The sequence below is a fragment of the Electrona antarctica genome (genome assembly GCF_951216825.1).
Source record: "Electrona antarctica genome assembly, chromosome: 6".
NCBI classification, from domain to species: domain Eukaryota; kingdom Metazoa; phylum Chordata; class Actinopteri; order Myctophiformes; family Myctophidae; genus Electrona; species Electrona antarctica.
Window position 1 is genome coordinate 51,431,691 of NC_136811.1, and position 12,046 is coordinate 51,443,736.

Sequence of the window (12,046 nt, forward strand, 5' to 3'; positions counted from 1 at the left end):
ACATATGACGTAAACTTTCCTTTCATTGTCAATGGCATTTAATGTTTAGTGTTGCCACAAATTTACGTCATATTTCAGGCACATATGACGTAATTCTCCTTTCATTAGTCAATGGCAAATGTGAGACGTGACAGGCCGAGACAGGAGCGGTGGTGCCTCAGGGGTAGAGCGGCCGGATGGGAACCGCAAGGTTAGAACCCGCCGGGCTCCCCCAGAGTTAGTGTCGAAGTGTCCTTGAGCAAGACACTGAACACCTAATTGCTCCCAATGTGCAGGTTGGTGCCTTGCATGGTCATCAGTGTATGAATGTGTGTGTGTGTGTGTGTGTGTGTGTGTGTGTGTGTGTGTGTGTGTGTGTGTGTGTGTGTGTGTGTGTGTGTGTGTGTGTGTGTGTGTGTGTGTGTGTGTGTGTGTGTGTGTGTGTGTGTGTGTGTGTGTGTTGATGGGTGACTGTAATGCACAATCTATGTAAAGCACCTTGGATAAAGGCGCTATATAAATGCACCATGCATTTACCATTTACAGGAGAGGAGAAACAAGAGGAAGACACCTTTCTGTTGCCACTACCACCACATATACACATCCTACACTGCAGGATCTGTGGGTCCAGGATGGGGCTTTTCAGCCACCAAAGAACTCACCGATAGAAGTGGACGCCATCATCAAATTCGATGGACAACCATAAGCAAGTAAGTATAAGCAAGATGTTTAACATGACCTGTACGGGTCCATTTGGTTTAAATTGTACACTCTCAAGACAGACAGACAGACAGACAGACAGGATTTGCAGTCATTAAGACATGCAAATCCCTTGACTCCTTCAAATCCGCTCTCAAAGGGCACCTACGGACGGCTGCAATTCGAAACTGGACCCCGTAAAATCTGAATTGCCCCCTCCCCACCTACCCACCCCTTTTCCCCTCACTGTATATGTTTATTTTCCCTTTTTACCTCCTTAATGATTAATTCCCGTTCTAGAAGTGTATATTTGTACGTCTCTAAATGTGTTGATGAATTGAACAATGTGGACCCTCTTGTAAACAAGTGTAATGCTTTATTGGGTCGTCCACTCACAGTTAATATTGAGTTGTGCTTGAATTGTATACTGTAATTCTGCAAACTGTTAATAAATATTCCAATCAATCAAAAAAGCATAAGTACCGGGCCTGCACTGGATTGTAATTGTAGGAAGAGGCCAGCAGATGGCGCCTGAAAGCTGCAAAAAACAAACCTGCACCGCATGCGTTCAAGCGAGTGTTCGAAGACTTTATGTATATAATTAAGTCATAAATAAATTCACCACAGCATACATTGCCATCAATTACATGCCATTTAATACAAATATGTCTGCCAAATTAAATTAACAGAGAAACCGTTATATGAGTTCTAATTACGTTCTGCTCCTAAAACAAAAAAACTCACAAACAGATGAGAGAGAGAGAATGGATTTAACAGGAACACATAGGCTGAAAACAAAAGCATGGAACCAAGTCAAAAACTGAAGACAGAGAGAGAACTTTGAGGCCAATGAAAACTGAGACGAGAGAGAGAGAGAGGGAGTCAGAGAGAGAGAGAGAGAGAGAGAGAGAGAGAGAGAGAGGGAGTTGTGGGTTTGAGGTTTCTACAATGTAAACCAGGCGCGCTCAGAGAGGACTAGTGGGGTGGATGAGAGAGAGAGAGAGAGAGAGAGGTCTGTGCGCTGAGGATAAATGCGCCCTTTCATTTGAAAGGGAGAGTGCGTACACGCACGCACGCGCGCAGTTCTGCCTCCCTCGTCGTCACAAGTGACAGAAACAAAGTTAAGAAACAACACATACACTACTCACTGGACAAGAAGCAAGCGGAGGCTAAAGAGGTTATTAAAGCACGCATTGACTGACCGAGGGCACTCCGTGCAGTGAGGACACATCTTCACACTCCGAAGGACTATAGCGGTAATTGAAGGACTAATCCTGTCAGATCTAATTGATCATCATCTGGACAGAAGACTGCAGGACAGGACAGGACAGGACCAGAGTCACTGAGTTAGTGATGATGATGATGATGAGGCTTTAATGTTGTTGGATGGACGTCTGGACCGAACAGGTGCTGCTTGGTTTTGGGGGCCATCGAGAGGGCTCAATTACGCAAATTACGCACGGCACATAGTTCTAGTTTTATAGTTTTTTGTTTTGTTTTGTTTTGTTTTCTCAGTCACCATCACGTAGGCCTAATCGTTGTTTCTGCTGGTGGATGCAATCCAAAGCGATGGACAGGTCCCACGATCTGTAGACGGTGATTTTCTTCCCTGCTAGATAAAGACATCGGTATAGCAGCGCCTCTAAAGACAGGCCCCTGATGTTGTTTTAATGTGTACAGGATACACACGCGCGAGAAATGTGCACGGAGCGCCGTTTGAACACGTTTTATTTAACGGATCCCTCGAGAAAACAGAGTTCCTCTGAAAGAACGTGCTGTGTGTGAGTGAACACGCTGTTTGTTATGCACTGTATTTGCACAGTCCAGGGAGACCGCCTGCTTTGTGAATAAATCAATAGGATATTATCTGACAGACTAGAGCCCTGTCAATCTGTCCCACTGTCCATCATCCATCCCTCTCACCATCTGAAGCCCAATGGAGCTCCAAAGATACCTGCTTTTCCTCAAGTTCCTTGTCCTTCTGAAAGGTAAAGAAATAACCCATTTGTTAACCACTTTCAATGTAATCCTATAGTGTCACATGATCCAAGTTTCAAGAACTTTAAAAATGTTCAATAATGTGGGCTACTGCAGGGTTTAATCGATCAAATATATCTATAAACAAGCTTGTAGATAGATAGGCCTATGCTATTTTGGAAAGATAAAACTAATAAATTAATGGAACAATTTAGCCATAGTAGGCCTATAAAACATGGCTTTAGTGGTATATCCAAAAGTTTCCATGAACGTTTCTCCTTGATTCCATAATCTCCATTTTTACATCATTATTATCTTTTACAGTTTTGTTTTAAAGAAAGAGTAGCCTATACGTTTAAACGGTCTGTGGTCATTCGCGGCTCTGCCAGACAAACTAAAAATACAGAGTAGTTTAGAAAGGTTGAGCTAAGTGCACCCCAGGCCAGCGCTCTAGAATAGACCTATACTGTATGTATGGGGGATCTATTCTAGGCTGGTGTTTGTCAAGCCGTGGGTCAGGACCCAGAAGTGGGTCACGAAGTGGGTCACGGACCAAAGAACAACACTGGAAAAAGAGAGAATATTGAGTTCAGGTGTTGACACCTGAATTTACCCATGGAGATCAGTAACGGTCTGTCTGTCTGTCTGTGACATAATGCCATTGTACAATTTAATTATTATACACAGCAAAATCCTCAGTAACTCTGCATGTGTACAAATGGGCCTGTTGGTTGCATTTATACACACTCTGAGTTACAAAGGGATTAGTTAACGCTTACAGCCAAACACGCATGAACAGAACATGAACTGAACAGCAGATGCAGACACGCACGCACGCACGCACGCACACACACACACACACACACCAATAGTATGGTAAAGATAGGAGATACGTAGAGTATAGAGTATAAGTATGTGAGTTCAAAACACAACAGGGACATTTTAACCTGGACTGGCACTCAGATCTGGAAGCAGCCTCCTCCTCCTTTTCACGATGACTGATGGCTTCTGCCTTGGCCAACTGACCTAGTAGTGACCTATGACCTCTGCCCTGAAACCCACCTCTGCCCAGCCAGTGTCCAACTGGCACTGATACAGTCAATACAACCAGGGCATTTCCTATTAAGCCCTATATACAGTATAGTATTGCACTTCATCATCATACGAGAAATATAGTGAAAGTATATCCGATGAATGATTGTAGATTGCAGTTGACATACATTTTTGAGCGGTGCTAACCTCTTCAGTGTGTGGCTTTGTGTGTATGTCTATGCCATTTTATTAGTATAGGCATTCTATGGATAATAATAATAAGGGGTTAACCTCAAACAAATTGCAACAGAAACTCTTTCAACTTTTTTTGTTTCATAAATATGCGCCCTAATGCCTATACACACTATACTTATTTGAAAACCTTCTGCATAATGAGTACTTTATGTTTTTGGTACTTTAGGTATGCCTATATTTTGATGCCGATACTTTTGTACTTTTGTAGATGTGGATGTCCGAACTTGTACTTGTAAGTTAACATACGATTTCTACAATAGGTTATTGATACTTTTACTTAAGTAAATAATGCAAGTACGTCTTCCATCACTGAATGCCAGCCTCCAGCAGTATTACACAATTTACAACCGATTCTGGCGGGTAGGCTATAGTGCTGCACGATTCTGCTTAAATGTTTATCTCGATATTTCTCCACAAGAATTGAGATCACGATTCTCACACAATTCTAATTTCTTTCATGAAAATATTCATTGTTTTTAGTCAGTAGTTGCTGAACATATGACTACATTGAAAATGTGTCACCTGGAGCCATAACTACTGTGGCTTTAAACAGAAATCAAAGCTTGACTTCAACCTCTCTTAACGTCTCTCTCTTGTAGCAAAAACATAAGAGTAACTAAAATGAATTGGACAGCCAACTAGGGGCGATCCTTCACGATTCTTCACAAGATGAGATTGCGCAGGTGTCTGAATTCTAGATCGCAATCTTTTTTTTCTTCGATTAACTGTGCAACATTAGCGGCACGCCACACAAACTAAAAACACAGATGAATAATATGGGTCATATCGGGCCTGCCCAAAAAGCCCCTCGAAACATCTCCAATTCCCCCTGAAACACTAAGTAACTTACCATGCAGGAATTCCTGGCATGACGGTGTGGCTGCGTGTGTGGAGCGGAATCACAGGCCCCCCCTAAAACACACGCACACACACACACACACACACCATGATGGTGTGGCTGCATGCGTGGAGCGGATTCACAGCCCCCCCCCCCCCTAAAACACACACACATGTTAGCTAGCTGCCACACGGGCCTCAGCCAATGAAGACGGCCGGCCACACTGGGGCGAGCTGAACAGAAGTTCCTGTGGTTCTGGTTGAAAGCCCGATCTTTAAATAAATCTGCGCAACGGCAAGGCAACCAAACTGCTCGTCAGGAGCATGTGTGGTGCTGCTGCGTTCGTGCTAGCAGACGGTGACAAAGCGACGGGCTATATACGTTGTTTTCTGTTGAAGCTCAGTGACAGTACAAGCTGACGCGCTACACTTTTTTTGTGACCAACTTATCTCTTTTCTATAACAGATTAACAGACCCCCGGGTTCACACAGACCTTTCAGGGAAAGAATGACTGAATTTTCGTTCTTTAAAAAATAATGTTACACTTGTCGCTATTGACAAGCTACAGTATAAGAGAAAAAGTTGAGCTGGATTCAACCTTTTGCTGCGCTCCTATGACGCGGTGAAGCGTCAACCAATCGTTACAGGCTATGTAGGCCAGTTTCCACTTCCCTTCTCTCTCCCCACAATAACAATTCCAGCTTGAAATGGGAGGGAAACTAATCCTTGCCATCAGCCAGTTCCTTGTTGTTTTTAACCCAAGCCTTTATGTTTTCCTTTAGATTTTTCTCACTTGTCACTTGACCCACACAGGGACAATTAAGTGCTTGAGAAACATCAACGAGCGTGTTTAAGCAACACTTCAATGGAGACTCGGGCTCGGCCACAGTGTAGCTGACCACACACTTTTTGTCGGTTTTGTCGCTTTCGTCAATCACATCATTAGAGGTTTAGCTGTCTTGCTCGAGGACACTTGGAGCCATGAGGAGTGGAGGGATCGAACCTGGAGCCTTGCCAGACGGCCCGCTGTAGCTCCTGAGACACATAACGCTATGCTGACAGGTCATACAGTATGTAGAACTTATATAAGAGTACCCAGGTAAACATCTCTCAAAGTGGGGTCCGGGGGTGGGATTCCAGGGGATTCCCTTAGAGCTCTGTAACTCTCAGACCCCTTTTCCAACCGGTTCAGTTCTTTTTGGATCTTGAGCCAGAGCTCCAAAATTGGAACGTTAATTATGACTTGAGTGGGCAAAACTATACCTATATTAAATTGTTTATAGGATCAATATAGTATAAAAATCAGTATAAATTAATATATGATAAACCTTCCACAGGAGTAGCTTTTTCATATTTTCTATTTTCTGCATATTTTCCTTGATGCGTCATTTGCATAATAAAAATAAATAATTGTCTTTGTGTAAGTAATCAACTGGGGAAGTTTAATGGTGATAACAATCTAATATATGTATGGTTTTGCACACGTTCCGATTTTGGAACTCTGGCTCATGGACTAAGAACCACAAAGATGAACCGGTTCCCATTTGGAACCAACCGGTGGAAAAGGGGTCACAGAGCGTACAAATGGAACCACGGTGGTCCCCCCGTAAGGGTCCATTTGGTTCCGTTTGTACACTCAGAGTTTTGGGGGTCTGTATAATACATACCAGACTGGGGGTCCTTAAAAATGCGAAATAAACAATACAGACTATTATATCCACTCCTTGTAGCAGGACGTGGGGACTATTATATCCACTCCTTGTAGCAGGACGTGGGGGGAAGGGGGGTCTATCACTGTTTCATCTCTCTGGCTCCGAGGGGCAGCGTAGACACCTAACACCTTTGTGCGTCTGACCACAAACTGTGTGTTTATTATTATCAGTAGCTGTGAAATGAATGGAGGTCAATGGGGTGTGAATGTACATACGTGTGTGTGTGTGTGTGTGTGTGTGTGTGTGTGTGTGTGTGTGTGTGTGTGTGTGTGTGTGTGTGTGTGTGTGTGTGTGTGTGTGTGTGTGTGTGTGTGTGTGTGTGTGTGTGTGTGTGTGTGTGTGTGTGTGTGTGTGTGCAGACAGACAGGTAACCATGCATGAACCACAAAGGGGTTAATTTACTGTAAACTCCAAGTGTTTCTTACACACACACACACACACACACACACACACACACGTACTGTGACACACACACACAGACCAGGAGCCAGTTGTTTGTGGTAATGTCTCCTATTAGCTGTGCAATTTAACCATACTGTCGTGTATGTGGTCGTTCTTAACACGTGTGTGCAGCAGACATTTGTGTGTGTGTGCGTGTGTGTGTGTGTGTGTGTGTGTGTGTGTGTGTACGTGCGTGTGCGCGCGCGCGCGTGTGTGTGTGTGTGCACGTATGTTTGATGTTAATGGTTTCTGCAGAGCTCCCTGGTGCACTGGATGTCGGTTACACACTGTTATGTTTTACTGAGATGTAGAACACAGGTGTGTGTGTGGGTGTGTGTGTGTGTGTGTGTGGTGTGTGTGTGTGTGTGTGTGTGTGTGTGTGTGTGTGTGTGTGTGAGAGCGTGTGTGTGAGCGTGTGTGTGAGAGCGTGTCATGTCATCACCCACATTCTATCATTACCTCTTAATCATTTCCTCCCTTCTTGTTTTCCCTTAAACATTCTGTCAATCTTCATTCCTTTATTCTCACTCTTCTTTTTCTCATCATCTGTTTCTCTCCTTGTCGTCGTCATCCCCCCCCCACCCTCCTCTCGTTGTGAGCTTGTAGATCGGTTATTTTCACCGAATATCCACCCCCAGAATAGGAACGGCTGCATTGGGGTTTCATGTGGTTAAACATGTTTGACTCGGTTAACTTTTACTGAAGTGGCTTCTTTTGTGCCTTTTAAAAAAACAATTGATCATTTCAGTCTGTGAATGAAACACTTTATGACCCTTTGTCGAGCTGTAAACTGAACTTCACATAGATCAGGGCCAGAGTAGCAATAGAGTGTCGCAGTCCTGCCTCCTACCCTGGACCAGGAAATGAAACCCAATGCATTATTCTCATAGACATTTCTTAAAGTATTTATTTAAAGACGGTTACGCCGCGGACAAAGCCAACTCGAGTCGTGACAACTCATGACAACACAAACAATATTTTGGATCAAACAAATAATTACAAAGAAGAAAAACAACAAAAAAAGTGTTGTAACCTGCCGTTTTTTTCTTCTTTCTAATTATTTGTTTGGTCCAAAATATTGTTTGTGTTGTCATGAGTTGTCACGACTCGAGTTGGCTTTGTCCGCGGCGTAACCGTCTTTAAATAAATACTTTATGAAATGTCTATGAGAATAATGCATTGGGTTTCATTTCCTGGTCCAGGGTAGGAGGCAGGACTGCGACGCTCTATTGGGCCGTTGGGGCCCACTGCATGTACTGGGGTCGAGGCCCTTTCAAAGGGCTACTGCAGGGGACCTTCATTGGCTGTTGATTGTGTTAAATGTAGGTCAAAAGGATGATACAGAATTGCTGAAAATTGCCACAAACAGAATACTGGCCCATGCAGGGACCCTCATGGGGGTTAATCCATCCCTGACATAGATCTGGTCAGAATGTCAAAGGAATCGCTGTTCTTGGCATCAAAGAATCATGATCTCATGCCGAATCGATTTCAGGTCTACTGTCCACCTGCTCAAGTCTTCAGTGAGTCACCTGCCATGAGAATCTCTATCTATCTCCTCTCTCTCGCTCTCTCTCTCTCTGTCTCTCTCTTTCTCTCATCTGTTTTTCTCCCCATCTCTCCACCTCTTCTCTTCCTCCACCCACGTTCTCCCCATGAGAGGATGAGAACACAACATGGACATGTAGATGGAGAGAACAGAGGGAGACAGAGATAGAGAGAGAGAGAGATGGAGATAGACAGAGACAGAGAGAGTTTATGTGGACTGAAGGGAGATGACAGAAGCATTTCGAGTTACTGTATGGTTACTAGTTTTACTTACAGTATTGATCCCATTATTTGTTTCGTCTTGTTGCTTATGTTTCAGGCGCGGACGGGACAACCCCTCCCCCCCAGGGTGCATTCAGAGAACAGCAGCATTTATGAAAGGGGGCACTGATATGCTGTTGGGGGGATTTAGGACCTTGATATTGGATAGGGGAACTCTGCCCTAAATAGGTTGAGATTCACAAACCATTGGTTCACAACCTTTTCCAAATCAGGGCCCATTTCAAACTCTCAGAAGTGTCTGAAGCCGCCCAGGCGGTGGCGTAACCGTCTGGGCACCCGACTGGTAATCCAGTCGCAGTGTGCCGCGGGTTCGACTCCCGAGCCCGACACGGCCTTTACTGCATGTCTTCCCCCATCTCTCTCCCGTTTCCTGTCAGCCTACTGTCTGTCCCTTCAAAAAACCAATAAAAGGCGTAAGCCGCATCTGACAACTGAACACACGGCAACCCATCTGTTCATTTTGATTCATTTTTGAGGCTCCTATACGCAGCTTTCCGGGTCTGTTTACTACTGAATGCTGTTACCGTAGAGACTTACATTACACCAAATGCTGTCGCGACATGGCCTACACACACACACACACACACACACACACACACACACACACACACACACACACACACACACACACACACACACACACACACACACACACACTTCTGTAAATGACTGTGGTTCAGAAGATCTGGACTCAGTTTGGCTTGATGTTTTTATTCAGTTGTCATGACAACAGCTGGTCAGACTGGCTGTGGTGAGGATGGGGGGAGAGGAGAGGAGAAGAGAAGAGAGGAGTAGACGTGTGTGTGGTGTGTGTGTGTGTGTGTGTGTGTGTGTGTGTGTGTGTGTGTGTGTGTGTGTGTGTGTGTGTGTGTGTGTGTGTGTGTGTGTGTGTGTGTGTGTGTGTGTGTGTGTGTGTGTGTGTGTGTGCACGTGTGTGCGTGCGCGTGCCACTTGCACATGTTTTGTGGGTATGGAAAGGACCTTTTTAAAGGATACCACCTGTGTGATGTTCACGTTCTAGCTTCCGTGGCTCTAATCCTGGATGAGAAACCCCACAGTGGGACAGTGTGTGACCAGGAGAAACCCCACAGTGGGACAGTGTGTGACCAGGAGAAACCCCACAGTGGGACAGTGTGTGACCAGGAGAAACCCCACAGTGGGACAGTGTGTGACCAGGAGAAACCCCACAGTGGGACAGTGTGTGACCAGGAGAAACCCCACAGTGGGACAGTGTGTGGCCAGGAGAAACCCCACAGTGGGACAGTGTGTGACCAGGAGAAACCCCACAGTGGGACAGTGTGTGACCAGGAGAAACCCCACAGTGGGACAGAGTGTGACCAGGAGAAACCCCACAGTGGGACAGTGTGACCAGGAGAAACCCCACAGTGGGACAGTGTGTGACCAGGAGAAACCCCACAGTGGGACAGTGTGTGACCAGGAGAAACCCCACAGTGGGACAGTGTGTGACCAGGAGAAACCCCACAGTGGGACAGTGTGTGACCAGGAGAAACCCCACAGTGGGACAGTGTGTGACCAGGAGAAACCCCACAGTGGGACAGTGTGTGACCATCAGAAACCCCACAGTGGGACAGTGTGTGACCAGGAGAAACCCCACAGTGGGACAGTGTGTGACCAGGAGAAACCCCACAGTGGGACAGTGTGTGACCAGGAGAAACCCCACAGTGGGACAGTGTGTGACCATCAGAAACCCCACAGTGGGACAGTGCGTGACCAGGAGAAACCCCACAGTGGGACAGTGTGTGACCAGGAGAAACCCCACAGTGGGACAGTGTGTGACCAGGAGAAACCCCACAGTGGGACAGTGTGTGACCAGGAGAAACCCCACAGTGGGACAGTGTGTGACCAGGAGAAACCCCACAGTGGGACAGTGTGTGACCAGGAGAAACCCCACAGTGGGACAGTGTGTGACCAGGAGAAACCCCACAGTGGGACAGTGTGTGACCAGGAGAAACCCCACAGTGGGACAGTGTGTGACCAGGAGAAACCCCACAGTGGGACAGTGTGTGACCAGGAGAAACCCCACAGTGGGACAGTGTGTGACCAGGAGACACCCCACTGTGGGACAGTGTGTGACCAGGAGAAACCCCACAGTGGGACAGTGTGTGACCAGGAGAAACCCCACAGTGGGACAGTGTGTGTGTGACCAGGAGACACCCCACTGTGGGACAGTGTGTGACCAGGAGAAACCCCACAGTGGGACAGTGTGTGACCAGGAGAAACCCCACATAGTGGGACAGTGTGTGACCAGGAGAAACCCCACAGTGGGACAGTGTGTGACCAGGAGAAACCCCACAGTGGGACAGTGTGTGACCAGGAGAAACCCCACAGTGGGACAGTGTGTGACCAGGAGAAACCCCACAGTGGGACAGTGTGTGGCCAGGAGAAACCCCACAGTGGGACAGTGTGTGACCGCTAAACATTTAAAGGCTAAAAAAAAATGGCAAAACTTTAGAAAGAGCTGTAGCCGTCTAAACTAAAGAGAAGGAAAAGAGACCTTTTCTCACGCGATAACGTGGCTGCTGTCATGTGTGTGTAGCCTGGCCCAGCCAGCGTGCTTCCTGGTATAGAGGGGTGGGTAGCGCATGGAGCAAGCGCTGGAGAATATTGGTTCTAGAGCGAAGCAAAATCATTTAACCACACAGACATAGGTTTATAGGTTTATCTATTCTAAGATGTCATCAAAGTCAAAGCTTTTTATTTTTAGGTGTTAACCCTAGCTAGGTTCTTAACGAGAAAGCATGTTTACAGTTCTTGTTGCACAGAAATTTAGTACCGCTACTTTTACATGAAAAGTATGCTACTTTTGCAATGTAGTTAAAAGAAAATGATAAATAATAATAAATAATAACAAATAAATAAATCTGTAATTTGTCTGGGGAAAAATATGTTTAAAAAAAAATCGGGAACCTAATATCGTGATTTGAATCGTATGGTGAGTTCAGCAAAGTATGTTTGGTTTAACCCATTTTGGTGTTAGCATCATGTTATGCTTTAGCTATTGAAAAATAGCAGATCTACAAGCTCGTAGCGCGCCACCGAGTGGCGCGCTACGAGCTTGTAGGTCAGGACTGACTTTTTCAGAAAACTGTCAGGATGTAGAAGACATTTTTAGAATCTGATCTCAGGTCAAAATGGTTTAAGTGGATTTAAACATCTGAAGCCTGATTTATACACTGAAAACAGCAGTGACAAGCTACAAGCTGCATGTTTGTACATCTGCTATTTTCAGTGAGCTCGTCAGTTCAAGCCTGAATACTTTGGA

General features: G+C 45.5%; 1 protein-coding gene across 1 annotated transcript in view; it reads left to right on the plus strand.

Moving 5' to 3' along the window:
* Positions 1-2,282: 2,282 nt before the first annotated feature.
* itga10 (integrin, alpha 10) overlaps positions 2,283-12,046 on the plus strand; it is a 58,240-nt gene continuing 48,476 nt past the window's right edge. Inside the window, exon 1 of the mRNA XM_079503814.1 lies at positions 2,283-2,666. Coding sequence (XP_079359940.1) covers positions 2,615-2,666 — 52 coding nt within the window. The 5' untranslated portion in view covers positions 2,283-2,614. The remainder of the gene's footprint in view (positions 2,667-12,046) is intronic.